Raw genomic sequence first — 20643 nt, forward strand, 5'->3', positions numbered from 1 at the left:
GCTGCTCTGGTTCGCCAGAAGCGGCTTAGTCATGCTGGCCACATGACCTGAAAGCTGTACGCTGGCTCCCTCGGCCAATAAGGTGAGATGAGCGCTGCAACCCCAGAGTTGGCCACGACTGGACCTAACGATCAGGGGTCCCTTTAACTTTACCTTACTCACTGGTGGAGAATACCGTAACCTTTTTTCCTGCCTGTGAAAGCCTTTTTATGCTGGCACCTGCTATGACCGACATAAACATATATATATATTTTTGCCATTACGTGCTTGGACAAAGCTTGCTCACTCCTTCATTAACAGCCAATTCATTGAAAAAGCCAGCGTTGTGCGGAGTTTACTGCGCTGAGCTGGGCGCATTCAAATCCCTATCCAACGATGTGGTCCCTTGGCACCAGCCACTCTCTTTTTGGCCTGACCTACCTCTCAGGGTTCTTGAGAAGATAAAATAAAGGAGCGGGAAAAGCTACATATGCCAACCTGAGGGTTTTTTTGGTGGTTTTTTTTAAAGGGGGAAGTGGAATATAAATGTAAAAGATAATACTGGTTGTCATCTGTCTTGAATTTCCTGGACATAGCCGAAATGCTGCAGTCGGAAGCAGTGTCCAGGAAAATCCAGCTGTATGGTAACCCATGCGGGAAGACTAGATTTTGGCAAATTTCCTTAAAAGTAGCTCAAAAACTTCTTTTTTGAGAGAGAGAGGTTTTGGGAAGAACTAAAGCAAGCTCAACAACTTTGCTCCAAAACGCTCAACAACTTTTGTGTCCGGATTTTCACTTTTTGAAATATGGCAAGCATCCTTTCCCTTCATTTTTGCTGCGATTTGACTGATTTAGGAACGCCCTTCCTCCATTATAAATGGATTATTATTATTATTATGCATTCCCCCTCCCCAATAAAGTGCAATGTCTGCAGGCCAGATTTTGCTCGAAAAGAAGGTCCAACAGGGCGTTGGAACCCAAGCGAGTAAACAGCCCACAGGCAGGGCAAAGCCGTTTCGCGGGGTGTTTTGCCTCTTCTCGCGCGCCGTAGTCGCAAAGCCATAGAGAGGGCAGGCCGAGAAGGGCCGGTCGGGCAGGCTTGGAAATGCCCCGGAAGCGGAAGTCTGGGAAGGCGCTCACATTTGCAAACCCGCGACGGAGCAGTTCGCCGCGCGAGTCGACGGCTAGGAAGCGGAGAAGGGCCCAGCCATGTGAGGAGGCGGCTGAGGACGGGCCGGGGAGGGAGGTGGAAGAGAAGGAGCCCGGGGTTTTTTATGGTGGGGGGGAGGTCCCCTTTCTTGTGGGTCAGGATTTTGGGGGGGGGGGTCCTCATCACTATACCGTAAATATTCGAATAGGCGCGCCTGTTTAAGAGCGTTATAATTACTGCCGTATTTACTTGTGTCCCACCTTCTTCCCTTACAGCGACTCAAGAAAGCTTACAAAAAAGAGACAAAATTTTTAAAAATTCCTTCCAGTAGCACCTTAGAGACCAACTAATTTTGTTATTGGTATGAGATTTCCTGTGCATGCACACTTCTTCAGATATTTTAGTTGATCTCTAAGGTGCTACTGGAAGGAATTTTTTTATTTTGTTTCGACTACGGCAGACCAACATGGCTACCTACCTGTAAAAAGAGAGAGAGAGAGAGGGAGGGAGCAGCTAAAATCATAGTGGGGGTAGTGTATTTTTGGTTTCTATGGAAGCCGCCCAGAGTGGCTGGGGAGGCCCAGCCAGATGGGCAGGGTATAAATTATTATTATCATTAGTGGTGGAAATCACTCATTAACAAACCATTCATGGAATTAAATGCCTTTTTTAGAAAGGCTACCCCCAGCTCTCCGCCCCCTGACACCATCCTCTTCTCTGCCGCCCCTTTTCTCGTGCACCTTGGCCTTTTGCAAGTGGGAAGGGGGAGTCACGGCCTTCATGCACTGCTTGTGGGCTTCCCTTACAAGCAGCTGGTTGGCTGCCTTAAGAGCAGAATGCTGGGGCTTGCTGCCTCCCCTTCCCCACTTTGGTCTGATCCAGCTGCTGGCCTCTTCCTCACTCCCAGTGTCCCCACGTTCTTCCCTCTTGGCTTATTTGGCTGCTTCCAAGATGCTTCCCAGTGGCTAGTTGAATAATTTTGCCAATTCGGATGGGAGGGTCCTGCGTTAGCAGGTTTCCAACCACCTTGCCTTCAATTTGGTAAAGGGCGCTATGTAGCAAAGTAATTGGGTGCATATTTTAAAGGCACCACCTTAAGAGGTTATGACTCTTAACTTGTTTCAAAACTGTTTTTAATACTGTGTTTTGATCGCTGTAATCTGCCCTGGGACCTTAGGGTAAAGGGTGGGTAAATAACAACACCACAACAGTTAGGATAATCTTATTCCCTGTTAGTTATGAGCAGCAGAGATTTTGCTTCCACACTAATCCCATCGCTCCCCTGCACAGGAAACTTTCGGTGGGTTGTGTCTACTGCCTTAAAATGTTTAAGTGGGTGAATAATGATTCTTGGCAGTTATGATCTTTTTCTTTTTTTCCCTTCCACCGCCCCTGCACCACAGTGCTTCTTCCATGCTTGCGATGAAAGGATGAGTCATATAACCACTAGAACATATTTTATATTGCCAAGTCACATTTAGTTGGTGCTGGTTGTCGTACACCAGATGCCTGCATAGTTATCCTATGGGACTTGACAAGCGCCGTCTCTTTTCTTCCCCTTCAGGAGCCTCTTAAACAAGCCCAAGAGTGAGATGACCCCAGAGGAGCTGCAGAAGAGGGAGGAGGAAGAGTTCAACACGGGGCCCCTCTCTGTTCTCACCCAGTCCGTCAAAAACAATACTCAGGTGCTAATCAACTGTCGAAACAACAAGAAACTGCTTGGCCGGGTCAAAGCCTTTGACAGGTAGGATCCTCTGTTGTTTGCTCGGAAGTAAATAAAGCCAGGTCAAGTTCAGACTTTCAAAATAAGTGGCAGATTTCCAGTTTAAGTTTTCCTCTTGGTAGTTCCATCTCCTTCAGAAGTTCAGGGAGAGAGGAGTGTTGGCCCAGGAGAGGGGATTCTCTGGCAGCCCCAGAGCTGAGGAATGCTCTCTCCACAACGATGTGTCTGGTTTCTTCATTACCGAGCTTTCAGCAAATGCTGAATATGCATCTCTTTACCCTGGTCTTTGTCAAGTGAGATGTGTGTTTATAGTGCCCATCCTATTCCTGCGGCGGTAATCCGTTTATAAATTTAACAACAGTATAATTTGTTCATTGGGAATTGAACAATTCCCCTTTGAGGTTCTTCTGGACTCTCTAGTCTAGAGAATGGGGGTGTTCCTTGGTCACAGAGAGAGGGATGTTTTGTTCCCTCCCCATTTGTTGGTAGCAGGAAAGGGAGAGCCTTGCATCCAGGTAACAGCTTCCTCTCCCCACCAGGCACTGCAACATGGTGTTGGAAAACGTTAAGGAGATGTGGACAGAGGTGCCCAAGAGTGGGAAAGGCAAGAAGAAATCGAAACCTGTCAACAAAGACCGCTACATCTCCAAGATGTTCCTGCGTGGAGATTCAGTCATTGTGGTGCTGAGGAACCCTCTAATCGCTGGCAAATAATAGGCTGTCAGCAGGCTGTAGGGGCTCGAGAGCCTAGTCCAGCAAAGAGATGTTTTCTGGATAACCACCAAGAGGCTGTTATGGTCTGATGGTGGCTTTAGCATTTAAAAGTATTTTTGACCTACGAGTGCTCACTACCCCGATGAAGGAAAGTGCAAGGCTTCTTGCTATTCATGGAGCTGACTAATGAAATTTCCAATCCCCAGACACCTGGTTATGTTCATATATGTGGCCTGATGACCTTTTCTTTTGTAATAAACATTTTGTTAAAATCCTCTTTCTGCTTTTATGTCTGGAACAGGCTCTTCTGCCTGGTGAAGTTTTTGATGGCAATGAAGGAGTTGAGAATCTGGTAGCTGGTGGGAGCTGAGCTGTGGGTTACATGCTTGGAGCCTGAAGTCCTCTGTGCTGAGAGCGTTAGGTAGGAAAAGAAGCCACTCCCCAAACTGAAAGCTTTTGACTTCTCCCACTGATATAGGTCTATCCCTATCCCCTCACCTTATCAGCATTCCCTACAGTTGACCAGCAAGCGCAGCAAAACATCTTCGTTTGGTATGAGAACAGAAGTTGTGTTCCGGGCCCTGCTGGCGTCACTGACTTGGACAGAGCTGCCTGCAAGTCCTAGAATTTGGAACAAGCCTGCTGCTGAGGCATGTAGGTTTTAGCTAAAAGGTAGAGAAAGGTTCTTCACTTCTGTTTTCCCCATTCCTTAAAAATATCCCCAGACTTTTAAAAACTTAAGATGTATTGTTCATAATGAAACCTAGAGACGGAATAATACAATATGCCTGTTCAGTCGTCCCTCGGTACTCAGATGTTTGGGCTCCTGAACGCCGCAAACCCAGAAGTGAGTGTTCCGGTTTGCGAATGTTCTTTAGAACCCAAACGTCCGACGCGGCTTCCACAGATTCTAATTGGCTGCAGAAGCTTCCTGCAGCCAATCAGATGCCACCCTTTGGTTTCCGAATGTTTTGGAAGTCGAACGGATTCCGTTCAACTTCCAAGGTACAACTGTACTTGAAACAAAATTTGTACCAATTTGCAGTCTTGGGAATTTTCAAATTCATATCCCAAAACATTGCATAAATGTTGCATTGATCAGCAGCAGCAGAGGGAGGGATTATTGGGTTGCCCTTGTTCTTATTTTTATTGTGTATTTTGTGTTTTTAATATTGTAATTTTATGTTGTAAACCGCCCTGAGATCTACAGGTATAGGGTGGCGCACAAATTTAATTAACAACAGCAACAACTGCAGGGGAGGGATGCTTCTGCATCAATTTGCCAGCATCGGAATTTTATCGTATATTCTTTAAAACTTTATCGCATCCTTGGTGAGTGTTGTAAAAACCACACAAACGAAGTGACCATTGCAATTTATTATTACCACAGTTTATTCATATACTGCTGTTTGGGCTCCCAAAGCTTTGAACAGAGTATTAAAACAAAATACACAACGGAGTGCAAGAAAGTGCCGTAAATCAGTCGTCAAGCCAAACAATATAAGAGCAGAACCGCAATGAAGAAAAGCCTTCCTAAGATAGAAGATTAAAAGAGCTGTTCTCCCCAACTGCACACCCCACACACCTGGGGGCTGGAAACTTGAACAGACAATGAAATATTCTGGTGTGTTTTTAAAATACAAAATTGAGTTAGAAAAATGTTCCCCCAAGTTCAGTTTAGTAGCACAGGAAGCTGCCTAATACAGACCATTAGTTGATCTCCCTCAGTGCTGTCTTCCCTGACTGGCAACAGCTCTCCAGGGTTTTTAGACTGGATACAGTCTCCTACTTGGGAGATGCCAGGGACAGAGCAAAGGACTTGCTGCATTCAGATCAGATGCTCCACCACTGAGCTGCAGCCATTTCCCTTTGCCTCTTAAGTTGAACACTGTAACTCTTCCTAAAACATGCCGCTTTAGGGCTGTTCTTCCTGTAACCCCCTCCTTACTGTGGCTAACGGGACTTGCAGTCTGAACCACCTGGGAGGGCACCAGGTTGAGGAAAGCTAGGGTTGTTCCTAAACCCCAAAGCTGCCTCCCCGTATTATTTCAGCCTGCTGCTTGTGCTGATGGCTGTGCCTGGTATCTATTCCTCTCTATTGTGTGCGCATCTCTTCCTCTCCCTATGTCAGCATGAGCTCATTCCTTCGGCCCAGCTGGCTTCCTCCCAGCCCCGAGGTGAAACCCTAACCCTCTCCAGCCTCTGAAAGTGACTTTGTCTTGCTTTGATACAGGGCAAACCTTTTACCGCCCAGTGCGTCCCACGAGCTGTGTCTTAAGCATTGCTTAAAAACAAATTTACTTAAAGTATCGGTTACCCCCTAGGGGAGGGCAATCAGTCGACGGGGCACAGCAACACAAGCCTGCTGCTACACTGGGGAATTTTATACAGGGACAGATGGAGGAATCGTCAGAAGGTGCCTGGCGGGGGGGGACGGGGACGACTAGGCTACTTGGGGTGCCCTGTGCTTTTTTCAGCATGGTAGATACGGAGGAAGGGATTTGAGAAAAGATTTCAGGTTCATAGGCACTGCATTGAACAAGGAGCGCAGAGGCCCATCAGATTAAGAAAGACTTGGGATATTGCTCAGGTCTTAAAAACTAACCACTTCTCCCCGAAGATGAAACCCAAAATGTGCACCTCGGAATTTTGAAGGTCAGGGGGAACTGTTAACAAGCTGGAAGTGTTAATTAATTACATGTCTGAATCTGGTGAATTTTGGCATTCACAGGTGAGCGCTGATGGTTCCAGGTTTTTTCTTACATGTCTGAATAATGGATGTGCTTTTGTGCTTTCTGGATGTAACAGTCCAGTAAATGCTAACTGCTGAATTTTGAAACTTCCCAAAGCTCATCCATTAAGTCAGCCCCACTACTCCGTTCTAACGCCCCAACTCAGATTCTGCACCCAAAGCCATGAAGAGGGGGGTGGGTTGTGATGAGAAGATGCCAAGCTCGAAGGATGTTGAGCATGATTTGAACTGCTTATCCCTCAAGAGCCTTCCGCATAGGGGGAAAAGGTGGTACTTGTGTAGCAGGTAGTTGGAGTCTGGGAGCAAAAACTGGCTCCTCCACATTCAGGACATTTCTATCAAGAGACTCATGGTGAGATAAACAGAGTCACAAACTTGTTTCCTATCCAGCTGCTGATGAAACTCTGGCTGTCCCTACTTACTTTCAGCAGTGCCCCTCAGGTGTTTGGCAATCACTCGTAGCTGAGTAAGATTGCCTTCAAAAAAACATGGTTTTAACAGTGAGTCTGTAAGTGACTGTGGAGACCAGTTCTGGATTCACATGTCCTTCCACAGTGGGGACACAGGTTTCCAGGCGGAAGTTGATCACGGTGAGGGTTTGCCAAACGTGCCTTCCTCTTAGCACGTTTCTCCCTTTCACCCTGAATTCAAACGTCTTCAAAGTCCATGACACCTTTGGTAAAGGCTGTTCTCCAACTGAAGCGCTCGCAGGCCAGTGTTTCCCAGTTGTCGGTGTTTATACTACATTTTTTTAGATTTGCCTTGAGAGAGTCTTTGAACCTCTTTTGCTGACCATCAGCATTACGCTTTCCATTTTTAAGTTCGGGATAGAGTACAGTAGTTGCTTTGGAAGACGATTATCAGGCATCCGCACAACATGACCAGTCCAAAGAAGTTGATGTTGAAGAATCATTGCTTCGACACTGGTGATCTTTGCTTCTTCCAGTACACTGGCATTAGTTCGCCTCTCTCCCTAAGTGTAAAATTTTCCCGAGACACGGTTGATGGAATCTTTTGAGGAGCTGGAGATGGCGTTTACAAGTGGCCCATGTTTCACAAGCATACATGTTTCACAAGCATACAGTATACATACATCATGGAACAAGTGCACTCTGGACTTGCAGGGAGGTTGTGGGTGGGGATGGCCAAAGGGGAGACCACCCAGACTGCAGTTCCAGGAAATATATCCAATATGCGGATGGTGTAAGTTACTTCTGCACATCTATGGAAATTGGTGATTAGCAGACTTCCTGCAAAAGATCCTGGGCCTGAAGCAATGGATATCTTTCTCCACAGCATGTTGACTCCTCTGCTTTGCAAGGTGTGAATTGGCCCGTGGTGAATAAGCCTTTTGGAAGTGTTTCAGAGTCCCCTGGTAAAGCAGGAGGCTCCGGCCCATATCTCTCTTCTCTCCCCCCAACATCCCACCCCCTCCCCCAGCCAGCCAGCCCGCCCATCCATCCATCCACCCAGGCAAGGAGATCCAGCTCAATATTGCAGCTCGGGTTTAGCGCAGGACGGGGCTCCAATTTCAACAAGTCAGAGGTTTCTGCAGAGGCGACAACTGATGTTCAGGAAACGGGGAGACAGCGGAGTCCTGATGATTAATTCAGGATGAAAGGGAGAGGAGGCTGATAAGGGGAAGCTTGAGAACTGCCAGGTCCTGGCTGGACCCATCGATACCTCTCACCAGCTTGAAGCCCAAAGCACTGAAGAAGACCATAAGAAGAGGGTGAGGCCAGTGGTCCATCTCGTCCTGTTCTCAGGTGGCCAAGCAGATACTTCTGGGGACCCTGAGCACAAGACGAGCCTCTCAGCTTGTAGTCCCCGGAGACTAGTATTGAGAAGCATCACTGTCTCTGACAATGTAGGTGCACCACAGCCATTGTGGCTGTTGTTTAGTCGTTTAGTTGTGTCCGCCTCTTCGTGACCCCTGGACCAGAGCACGCCAGGCACTCCTCTCTTCCACTGCCTCCTGCAGTTTGGTCAAACTCATGCTGGTAGCTTTGAGAACACTGTCCAACCATCTCATCCTCTGTCGTCCCCTTCTCCTTGTGCCCTCCATCTTTCCCAACATCAGGGTCTTTTCCAGGGAGTCTTCTCTTCTCATGAGGTGGCCAAAGTCTTGGAGCCTCAGCTTCAGGATCCGTCCTTCCAGTGAGCACTCAGGGCTGATTTCCTTAGTAGCCATCAATAGACCTCCATGAATTTATCGAATCCTCTTTTAAAGCTATCCAAGTTGGCAGCCGTCGCTGCCTCTTGCAGGAGCGAATTCCATAATTTAACTCTGCGCAGCATGAGGGAGAACTTCCTTTTATCCGTCCCGAATCTTCCAACCTTCAGTTTGGATGTCCCTGAGTTCTGGAATTATGAGAGAGAGAAAAACCTCTGCCTGCTTTTGCCATGCTATGCATAGTTTTTATACACTTAAGCAGAAGTTGTATACCTGAAGGAGTGTCTCCACTCCCATCATCCACCTCGGACACTGAGATCCAGCGTCGAGGGCCTTCTGGTGGTTCCCTCGCTGTGAGAAGCGGAGGTTACAGGGAACCAGGCAGAGGGCCTTCTCGGTAGTGGCGCCCACCCTGTGGAACGCCCTCCCACCAGCTGTCAAGGCAATAAACAACTATTTTACTTTTAAAAGACAATGCTGTATTGCTTTAATATTTGGTTGGAAGCTGCCCAGAGTGGCTGGGGAAACCCAGCCAGATGGGCGGGGGTATAATTATTATTATTATTATTATTATTATTATTATTATTATTATTATTACCCTGCCCATCTGGCTGGGTTTCCCCAGGCACTCTAACCGGCTTCCAGCAAAATATTAAAATACAATAATCTATTAAACATTAAAGCTTCCCTAAACAGAGCTGCCTTCAGGTGTCTTCTAAAAGCCAGAGAGTTGTTTATTTCCTTGACATCTGGTGGGAGGGCGTTCCACAGGGCGGGCACCACTACCAAGAAGGCCCTCTTCCAGCTTCCCTGTAACCTCACTTCTTGCAGGGAGGGAACCACCAGAAGGCCCTTGGAGCTGGACCTCAGTGTCCGGGCAGAACGATGCGGGTGGAGACGCTCCTTCAGGTATACCGGGCCTTTAAGGCTGTTTAGGGCTTTAAAGGTCAGCACCAACACTTTGAATTGTGCTCGGAAACGTACTGGGAGCCGGTGTAGGTCTTTCAGGACTGGTATTATATGGCCTCTTGTAGTTTCCAGGTCACCTTCAAAGGTAGCCCCATGTAGAGCGCATTGCAGTAGTCCAAACAGGAGATAACTAGAGCATGTGCCACTCTGGTGAGACTGAATTTGGGGCTGGAAAAAATCAGAAAGCAAGAGAACCTGAAATTGACAGGTTTGCACAGCCCCATTCAGGATAGCATTTCAACAGCATACACAGGGAAATGTTTTGATTCCTCACTCCAGCTGAGTCTTGCTTTCTCTCTTCAGGAATTAAAAGTAGCGATGGGCAGCATAGGATGGGGCTTGGGGACTTAAATGTGTGCGAAGTCTTGGAGCACCCTCTTGTGGAGAACGTAGATACCAAATCTCACGCAGCAACCGGTTTATAAAACTAATGAAAGGTCGGAAGGGAGCTGGTGTCATTCCCCGTCTCCCCATAATCCTAGCCGCCCCCCAGCACACAAATCAGGGGACTTGTCCAGTTAAAACAATGTCAGATGGAAGACCTTCCTGCAGCACACAATTCATATGCTATGTACCAATAGCAAAACGGGTATATTCTGATAATAATAATAATAATAATAATAATAATAATAATAATAATAATAAATTTTATTTATATCCCGCCCTCCCCAGCCGAAGCTGGGCTCAGGGCGGCTAACAACAATCAAAAATAGTTCAACATTCTAAAAACATTCATTATAAAATTAATTAAAATCAAATTAATGGCAACCATCAAGCAAAATTCTGTGCAGGTTGCCAGAGGAGGGGGTCAGGCTGTGCCCTGACCAAAGGCCTGGTGGAACAGCTCTGTCTTGCAGGCCCTGCGGAAAGATGTCAAGTCCCGCAGGGCCCTAGTCTCTTGTGACAGAGCGTATAAACCAGATTGGAGCCGCGGCCAAGAAAGCCCTGGCTCTAGTTGAGGCCAGCCTAATCTCTCTGTGGCCTGGGATCTTTAGGATGTAGCTGAAATAGCCCAACCTCTCCTCAAGGGGGAGAGGAACTTTGGAGAAACTTCCCAGCTTTGCATAAGTCTTTTTGGGGATGGAAACCCTACGGTGGGGGAGGTTTAGAAACCCAAAAACTACCCATTGGCGACTGAGCATGCCCAGGGGACAGGGGATGCAACTGATTGTTGGGTAAGGAACAAAATGGAATTAAGTGGAACAGAGTGTCCACGAAAGGGCATGACTGGCCTGGCTGGAACCCTGACCTGGAGCGCTCTTAGGGATGGGAGGGAAATTGGAGTCACTTCACATTTAAAAGCAAGCTTGTACTTTCTGAAATGTGGACAGAAACCCAGCCGTCCTTTCTCTGAATTTTGCAATGCAAAAAGTCACGCGGCACAAAAATGCCCGTATCATAGTGTGCATATTAAGGCACAGTTGAGCATCAAGGATGTTCCAAAATGTGTTATATTAAGGGAAATCGCCTTGCAAAAATGCATCTGTGAGGGAAAGGTGCATGCAAAACGTCTACATGCAAGGGAAATTTTTCACTAAAATGCTGGTGAATTTTCGTGAGGACTTCTTAATGGAAAACGTTAGTTGTTGTGGAAATGTAGAGAGCAGAATTTAAGGTGGGAAAGGTTGGAAAAGGAGTGAAATTCGACCTCTTCGCCCATCTGTGTTCTGCAGGTGGACGGTCACATCAGGAAGTTGTAGCGGAAACTGGTCCATTCGGGTGAACGGGGGCACTGCCCCACCAACCTCAGCCACCCTCAGCCAACCCCCTCCCTTCCTGCCTCCCTGCGTACAACCTGCCACTGGCTCTAGCGCCACCTGCTGTCGGCCTCCTGCCTTGCACCCCCACCATCCTCAAGCTGAGAATCTGCATTCACTTCCCTGGCAAAGACAGATTCCGAAGGGGCACCTCCGAGACATTGGAAGGCGTTATCCTGGAGGTGGAGAAGGCATCCGTGGCGGGAGAGGAGCAGATGCCCGAAAAGGCGCTCTCGAAGGCTTTCCGGAAGGATCTCATGCGGAAGACGTAGATGACTGGGTTGATGGCGGAGTTGGCATGTGAGAGGATGATGGAGGCCAGGATGAGCTGGTTCGGGATGGGGCAGGCGGGGCAGAGCAGCATGACCGTGTTGAGAATGTGGACCGGGAGCCAGCAGACAGTGAAGAAAAAGAGGATCATGAACAGCGACGTGGCTGTCTGCAGCTCTTTGCGGACAATCATCCGCCGCCTCTCCTGGGCGCTGACGTCCACCTCTCCCTCGGCCACCTTGCGGATTTGCTGCTTGACCTCTAGGAAGATGCGCCCGTACAGGACCATCATGACCAGCAGAGGAGCCAACATGCAGGCCATGAAGTTGAAGTAGACCATGTAGGTGTTGGCGATGATGTCGTTGAAGAGGCACTCCCCGCTGGCCGGCAAGGGCTTGTGCCAGCCCATCATGGGCAGCAGGCCGATCAGAAGAGCCAGCACCCAGGACGCCAAGATCACCAGGAGGGCGTTGAGGGGGCTCATCCAGGATTTGTACTGGAAAGGCTTCAGGATAGAGATGTACCTCTCGACGGCAATGGCCAGCAGCCCGAAGACGGAGGCTTGCGTCAACACCAGCAGCATGCACAACATCAGGAGGCAGAGCTGCGACCGGTAGCGTGGCAAACCCAGGTCGGTGAATTGGGCAAAAGGGATGACCACTGCCCCCACCAAGACGTCTGCCACGGCCAGCGAGACCAGGAAGTAGTTTGTGACGACGGCCCGCAGCTTCCGGCTCTGAAGGACGACGGCGCAAATGAAGACGTTGCCCACGATGGAGAACAGCGCGATCAGGCTCTCGCTCAGCAAGTAGGGGACGTCCAGGGCCGGAGGCGACGTGGCGTTCACAGCTCTGAGGGGCTGCTGCTGCATGGACAGCGAATGGTCATGGGCAGCCATTATGGAGCAGCAGCCATGTTGACGCTGTTAGGGAAAAGCTCACCGGACTCTGCAGGTTGATGGGCCCTTGTGGGTCCCAAGGAAGTCCAGGAGTCTGTTAAATGGGGCAGGGAAGGGGGGAAGAGTTCAGTCAATTAATAAATAAATAGGTATTGCATACCCTCCAACGATTCTCTGAGGGAAATAGATGACTCTGGGGTTGCGGCGCTCATTTCGCTTTACAGGCCGAGGGAGCTGGCGTTTGTCCGCAGACAGTTTTTCCGGGTCATGTGGCCAGCATGACTAAGCCACTTCTGGAGAACCAGAGCAGCGCACGGAAACGCCGTTTACCTTCCCGCCAGAGCGGTACCTATTTATCTACTTGCACTTTGACGTGCTTTCGAACTGCTGGGTTGGCAGGAGCAAGGACCGAGCAACGGGAGCTCACCCTGTTGCGGGGATTCGAACCGCTGACCTTCTGATCGGCAAGTCCTGGCTGTGGTTTAACCCACAGCGCCACCTGCGTCCCAAATGCTCTAGCTAGCAGAAAATTGCAGGGGAAGAATGCTAGCAGCCGACAAACATTATCACTGCCATTATTTATCTTCTCATTAAGGAAGCTGATAAGTTTCCAGGAAACCCAAGGGGGTCCTGTCTGAAGAACACAGAAACGGGGGAAGATGTCCAGACTATTGGTCTATCTAGTTTGGTATGGTCTATAGCACACGGGTGGCGCTGTGGGTTAAACCACAGAGCCTAGGACTTGCTGATCAGAAGGTCAGCGGTTCGAATCCCCGTGACGGGGTGAGCTCCCGTTGCTCGGTCCCTGCTCCTGCCAACCTAGCAGTTCAAAAGCATGTCAAAGTGCAAGTAGATAAATAGGTACCGCTCCGGCGGGAAGGTAAACGCCGTTTCCGTGCACTGCTCTGGTTCACCAGAAGCAGCTTAGTCCTGCTGGCCACATGACCCGGAAAAACTGTCTGCGGACAAACGCCAGCTCCCTCGGCCTGTAAAGCGAGATGAGCGCCGCAACCCCAGAGTCATCTGCGACTGGACTTAGCAGTCAGGGGTCCCTTTACCTTTTTAGTGCTTTAAATGGGTGGCGTGAAAGCGTCCCAGCTCAGCCCGTTTGTCCTTCTGCCTCTGTTTTGTCTACGCTGACTAGCCAGCGACACACCTTATTTGTCATGGGTCAGATGGCTTCCTCCCAGGTTTCAGGACCGTTCTTTCCCATACTTCCTCCAAATATATAGAATTATAGAACTGTATAGTTGGAAGGGACCCTGAATATCATCTAGACCAACCCCCTGCCATGCAGACGGCCCATACGGGGTTCGAACCTGCAACCATGGCGTTATCAGCATCATGATCTAACCAACTATCTCCAGCTTCAATCTGACGCAAATATTTTTGCCAATCACTCTTAAGACGTAAGAGGACGACACACACACAACCCCAAACCCAAACTAAATATTAGTTATGTATTTCACACAAAAAATCCGGGGCACGGATTTTCCCTCGAAAAGGAGGTAGTTGGATGTTCTGGGTTTTGCCCAGCATTTGGGTGGAAGGGAATTTGTGGGGAGTAAAATAAGTTGCATTTCCAAAGCCTGCTTCAAGGCACAACCACCAGTCCTCGCATTCCCCCGCCCTCAGTGTGTTGCCAGGTGTTTGGGGCAAAGGCCCATGGCATAAGTTGGCACAATAGTTCCATATGCTAATTTGTATGTCAGGCTGCCTGTTGGAAATGAAAGGGGTGGCCGGCAAGATCTCTCGCCAGCAGTGCCCTTTGCGAACTACATAGCTGCTTTTCCCGCAGAGTAAAAATAATATTTTTTAAAGGGCACCCCCCCCCCCAAGACCACCCTTTAACCCTTGCCTCTTTCCCCACCGTTTACCGGCCACACTTTTAATTAACAGCTTCCTCTCACTGTTTGCTAACTCCTCTGCACCAACGATGATCTCTGGGTCCAGCATCAACAAGTACAAATCGGGCAACATTATTTTTAGTTTCCCAAGCATTAAAGAGGCCAAGCTAGGAGTGATAAAGGGAGAATTTAGACCTCTGGGCAGTTGGGATAGCACAGCCTAATTCAGGTCTTAAAACAGGGGTCAGCAAACTTTTTTAGCAGGGGGCCGGTCCACTGTCCCTCAGACCTTGTGGGGGGCCGGACTATATTTTTGGGGGGGGAAATGAACGAATTCCTATGCCCCACAAATAACCCAGAGATGCATTTTAAATAAAAGCACCCATTCTACTCATGTAAAAACATCAGGCAGGCCCCACAAATAACCCAGAGATGCATTTTAAATAAAAGGGCACATTCTACTCATGTAAAAACACACTGATTCCCGGACCATCCGCAGGCCGGATTTAGAAGGCGATTGGGCCAGATCCGCCCCCCCGGGTCTTAGTTTGCCTACCCATGTCTTAAAAGTTTTCATTGATGAAGAAGCAAAAGGGATCTCTGACTCACCCACAGATCTTTGTCCCAGGACCGGCTGCTATTGAAAAGATCAAGATTGGGTTGGGGTGGGAAAAGCAAGCTCACAGCCGACCCCCAAAGCGCTTCCACAGCCTGTGCTGCCTGTTCCGTCTGCGTCTTTGTCCTTTTTTTGTGTGTGGCGCCCGTGTTGTGATGATTACAAAAGTCAGATCTGATAAGTGGCGGTTGGCATACAAAAGCACCTGTATTTTCCACGGAAAGGGATGGGCAGGCGGCTGGGCAGCCTGGCTCCGTGGCAGAACATCTGCTTTGCATGCGGAAGGTTCCGGGTTCAATCCCCGGGTTCTCCAGGGATCCAGCGGATCTGTCAGTCCCGGATTCCCGCCGTTGCTCGTTTCTCCCCCAACTCTTCCATTCAGTTCTCTGGGATTCTGCAAATCCGGAGGGGGGAGTCCCTAAGGCGCCTCTTATCATCATCATCCTCATTTTTAATTTGTATACCGTCTTTCTATCTTACAATACTCAAGGCGGTTTACAAGCTGAAGGAACAAAAAATGTACATCTTATAACAATCTAACGCGATACAAAAATGTGATAATAAAACACAACTTTAAAATAGGCAACCTGCATCAAAAATTAACATTCAACAATCATTAAAGGTAAAGGTAAAGGGACCCCTGACCGTTAGGTCCAGTCGTGACCGACTCTGGGGTTGCGGCACTCATCTCGCTTTACTAGCCGAGGGAGGCGGCGTACAGCTTCCGGGTCATGTGGCCAGCATGACTAAGCCACTTCTGGCGAACCAGAGCAGCGCACGGAAACGCCGTTTACCTTCCTGCCGTTTACCTTCCCGCCGGAGTGGTACCTATTTATCTACTTGCACTGGTGTGCTTTTGAACTGCTAGGATGGTAGGAGCAGGGACCGAGCAACGGGAGCTCACCCCGTCACGGGGATTCGAACCGCCGACCTTCTGATTGGCAAGTCCTAAGCTCTGTGGTTTAACCCACAGCGCCACCCGCGTCCCTCAACAATCATTAGAATAGTATAAAATAATAATATCAACATATAAGAGTTAAATAGAAATCCACTCAACAGTTACATTAAATACTATCTAAACTATAATCAATAAAACAACGGCAAGCCACAGTACATAATACAATACACATTGAGAAGCAGAGACTAGAGGCTAGAGCAAGGCAGGTGGAAAGAGGCCTTGCCTGATGGAGTCTCTCCCCTCACAGTTCTTCCTCCTTCTGGAAATTCTGGCAGCCAAGCTGGGGCCAAATGTCTTGATCTGCTTCCCTTGGACCACAGCAGCGAGACTGGGAGGGGGGTCCTGCCATCTGGGCAGCCCAGGACTTCCATTAACACTGCCAAGGCTTGCGCCCCAGCAGTGATGCTAATGCAGTGGTTTGACTTCACCACCAGAGGCAGCTAGACTGGTGACTGGGGGCGGCCGCCGAGACCACATAACACCTGTCTTGAAAGACCAACATTGGTTCCCAGTACGTTTCCGAGCACAATTCAAAGTGTTGGTGCTGACCTTTAAAGCCCTAAACGGCCTCAGTACAGTATACCTGAAGGAGCGTCTCCACCCCCTTCATTCTGCCCGGACACTGAGGTCCAGCGCCGAGGGCCTTCTGGCGGTTCCCTCCCTGCGAGAAGCCAAGTTAGAGGGAACCAGGCAGAGGGCCTTCTTGGTAGTGGCACCCGCCCTGTGGAACACCCTCCCACCAGATGTCAAGGAAATGAACAACTATCCGATTTTTAGAAAACATCTGAAGGCACCCCTGTTTAGAGAAGCTTTTAATGTTTAATAGATTGTTGCATTTTAATATTTTGTTGGAAGCTGCCTAGAGATAATTTCGTCAGGCATCACAGTGGGCACCGCAGAAGTTGGAAAGAGGAGAATCGCCAGCTTTTTCTTCTTCCGGGGCTCTCTTGCCTTAAGCAGCAGCCGTGCAAAATGAGTGAACAGATTGACCTTTTCTCCTTGCAGGGAGAACTAATGAAAGTTAAATCATCACCTGCAAAAGACAAAGGGAAAGTCTCGTTTGCTGGCTCTACCTAGGTTTTAGCAGCACAGGAGCCCTGCAAGATATAAAGAGTTGGCCACACCTAGCACGGCGCCTGTGCCGAATTAGAAACAACACGTCAGTTTATTCTCTGCATCTGGGTCAGCAAACAAGTCTCCTCTAATTTGCTTTATTTTTAAAGTTATTTACTTTTACGTCAAACGAGCCTATAAATCTCTTATCTGGGACCATGCCTGATGTAGAAGAAGAAGGGGGGGCCACCCAAACCATTGTGAGAGGCCTTTTATCAAATGGACGGCTCATTAAACTCGTTACGCTTCTAAAAGTGATGAAGAGAGCCGGGCACAGCTGTGGATACAGACTGGATAAATAAATACACATTAATAGGAGGTGGGAGCCCAGCCTGATTTCATGTCCGCAAAAGGGGAACATCGGTGGGTTTCTGTGAGGAAACATAGAGGATTGGGTTTGTTTCTCTCTTGCTCTCAGTTGCGTAATCTATGTTCTGGGAAAACTGTGTTTTGTATTGCCTTGGTGATAAACATAAATATTGGTTGAATGAAACCTTGCACATTATGTGAGGGGGTCAGGATGTTAAATGAAATTCAAAGGAGTGCGAGAGGGCAGAGAGGCATAATTTCTCGCCATAGTGCCTTTTATTCCTGGACTGGCTATAATAATGATTTTTATAATAATTTTATTATTTCTACTCCACCCATCTGGGCTATCATCACCGTCATCATAAATTTACTGCATTTATATCCAACTTTTTCTGCAAGGAGCTCAGGGTGGCTGGCGGGCATGGCTCTCCCTCTCCCATAGCTGTCAACTTACAGATTTGAAAATAAGGATGAGGTTTTAGCAGAAATGATATAAAAGATGAGGTAAAAATTGATTTTGTTAACTGCTGAAAGACGAGAATGTAAAATTATACTACATTAAGATAAACTATCAGGATAAAAACCAAGCTGGAAAGGATTTGCTGGAATATTTAATTGAACTAGAATACAAAAAAGGGAGGTGTGAGGAGGTCAGGGAAATAAGTAAATGAAAGACAAGACATGGAAAGAGGGAAATGTTTTTAATTGTTCTTATTTTTCTGTATTTTGTATTTTCTGTTTTTTTTCTTTTCTCCCCCCCCCGCTTTTTTTCTTTCTCATTTTTGTAACTTTTTTGAAACATATATATATATATATATATATATATATATATATATAAAGAAAATAAGGGACCAGCAGCCTCAAAAATAAGGGATCAGCAGCCAAAATAAGGGATCAACAATTACTTTGATAAAATACATATTTTGTTGCGTGCAAATGGCTTTAGTTACCTAGTAGGTCCATAAATTACCATATAGCATATATTCAACACAAAAAAACAGCAACAATTTGTTGTTGACAAAGGACAGCTGGACACAGAAAGGGCCCCATTATCTTCAGTAGCTTATTTAAGGGACATCATCAATAAGGGACAGCAGCGGGACATGGTGCTGGGATAAGGGACTGACCCGCCAAATAAGGGACGCTTGACAGCTATGCCCCCTCCTCATTTCATGCCCACAACAGCCCTGTGAGGCTGAGATGTAGGCCTAGTGAGCTACATGGCCAAGTGGGGATTTGAACCCTGCTCTCCCAGGTCCTAGTCCGACACTCTAACCACTGTGCCACACAGCCTTATAAATTTCCACCTCACCGTTTAGCTCAAAGAATTATCAAGATGGCAGAGATGTAGGCAGATAGATAGATGCTTTTTTTTTTTTTATTTATTGAATTTATATACCGCCCTATACCTGGAGGTCTCAGGGCAGCTCATAGAACAAAAACAAATTATAAAACCACAAAATATAGAATCAAATATTTAAAAAAACCCAATAGGAAGGCTTTTGTTGTTATGGATTGCTGTATATGCTTGCCTGTTCAATTTTAAGCTGTGTTTTTCTATTATTTTCTATTAGTCTGAATCTTCTTTCTCTCCAAGGTGGAATGCAAACCGATCAGTTAGATAATGTGGGTTCTTTACTGAGCCTTCATTCTGATTTGCTTGCAGGAAGGTTAGACGATGCTGTGTCAAAGCATCATCCCACACTTTCTAGTGCATTTCCAGGGGCCGCATTCTGTCCTGGGCAATGTTTCAGGGGCCGCATCCTGGTGGTGGGCGGAGCCAGCATCAAACACGAGCAGAAGAGCAATTCAATGTTAAAAGTCACCATTGTACATGGGTAGGCAAACTAAGGCCCGGGGGCCGGATCCGGCCCAATTGCCTTCTAAATCCATCCCGTGGACGATCCGGGAACCATTGTGTTTTTACATGAGTAGAATGTGCCCTTTTATTTAAAATGCATCTCTGGGTTATTTGTGGGGCATAGGAATTCGTTCATTCCCCCCCCCCCAAAAAATAGTCCGGCCCCCCGCAAGGTCTGAGGGATAGTGGACCGGCCCCCTGCTGAAAAAGTTTGCTGATCCCTGCCTTTGTTCCTGCAGATATTCACCCCCCACTGAAGGAGGTGAGGACAGGTGACCCCACCTAGGCCCGAAGTCACCCCCCCATAACCATCCCAGGCCTCAAAACTGTCCAAAATTCCTTTTGTCTTCTAAAAATCCACAGCTAAAGCTTTCCTCTGCTTTTTCTCACAAGACGATGTGCATAGGCAAAACGTTACTTTTATCAGTACAAGAAGGCTTCAAAAAGCTAATGAATAGGCTCTGTCATTGCCAAGAATACTCAAGCCTGAGAACTGACTTTTATCTCATTCAGTTGCAACATCTTGGACATGCTGAACCACCAGGGCTCCTCGACCCCTTGGCTTCTGTTACCGGAAAAATCCGAGGGCTCCCTTGGATAAAACAAAGACACCAACCAGGATAACTTGGAGCAAAACAGCAGCCTGTAGGCTTGGCCTTTATTGAACTGTTGCAACAGGGTATTCCCCTCACTTGCAAGAGAGAGGAAAGACCCAGAAGAATAGTGTGCAAGGTCTTATAAAAACTTTTGAAATTCCCCTCCTCTAGGTCAAGCCCACCCCCAGAAACATCATGCATACATTACAGAAAGGAGGGGTTGAGGGAGGAGTTGGTGGTAACCTGAGTGTCTTGTCACCTGGCTGGTTCCTCCCTTCACCCCTCCCCATGAGTCACTTCCAGGAGACAAAGGGGAGTTTGCAGTTTCCTGCCCCCAGAGGGAAGATCTGATCATTGTCCTTTGTTTCAGTCCATGCTGAATCCACTCCCATATGCAAGTTCTTTGTGATCTTGATTGTCTTCTGTCTGGGATCATCAGGGTTGGCATAACAACTGGGCAGGGCTCCTGTGGATGTGCTGAGATGATGAAGGGATTATGGCTGACCAGAACCAAGCCATCCCCCTTTGTTAGTTCTTGTCATATGGAATAAAATAAAAATGGAACAGTGCAAATCCCATGTATGGTTGATTTTTCTATGAATTTATAACAGAAGTGTGGCGTATGTAGTGTGTGAGTGTGAGTGTGTGTGAAGTTTGTACAAACTGGATGATGGGGGGGTTCCTGCTACACTTCTCACCCCCCCTTTCCTGGGAAGAGTCCCAACACAGGAGCTTTCTGTACATGCTCAGGAACCTCAACATGGGGCAGGACTCCTGAGGGAGAAGAAAGGGGAGGGAACTGGAAGGGGAATATATACTCTGTGCACATGACTGTGAACTCGTGCTTCTTTGTGAACTATCACACTTGCTCCTTCTACTAGTTCATGGATGGTAGAAATAAAGCTTTTTCTCCGAAAATATTCCTTGAGTGTCTGTTGACTCCCGCCTCCTTTTCCCG

General features: G+C 47.7%; 1 protein-coding gene and 1 pseudogene across 2 annotated transcripts; one reads left to right on the plus strand and one right to left on the minus strand.

Moving 5' to 3' along the window:
- The first annotated feature begins 1054 nt into the window (after positions 1–1054).
- Positions 1055–3661, plus strand: SNRPD2 (small nuclear ribonucleoprotein D2 polypeptide). Its single transcript, XM_081922488.1, has 3 exons — positions 1055–1190; positions 2694–2873; positions 3392–3661. Coding segments are annotated over exons 1-3 (357 nt in total). The 5' UTR covers positions 1055–1188; the 3' UTR covers positions 3567–3661.
- Positions 3662–10895: 7234 nt separating this feature from the next.
- Positions 10896–12475, minus strand: LOC309375750 (adenosine receptor A1 pseudogene; annotated as a pseudogene). The gene has a single exon. The product of its transcript is annotated as an adenosine receptor A1 pseudogene (transcript).
- Positions 12476–20643: the final 8168 nt, after the last annotated feature.

This window comes from Podarcis melisellensis (genome assembly GCF_964234715.1).
Source record: "Podarcis melisellensis genome assembly, chromosome: 8".
Lineage (NCBI taxonomy): Eukaryota > Metazoa > Chordata > Lepidosauria > Squamata > Lacertidae > Podarcis > Podarcis melisellensis.

Bases quoted from the DNA above. Each gene is read 5' to 3' on its own strand.
- SNRPD2 (XM_081922488.1), top strand. The intron at 2,874-3,391 runs GTAGGATCCTCT...TCTCCCCACCAG, and splicing joins CGGGTCAAAGCCTTTGACAG to GCACTGCAACATGGTGTTGG.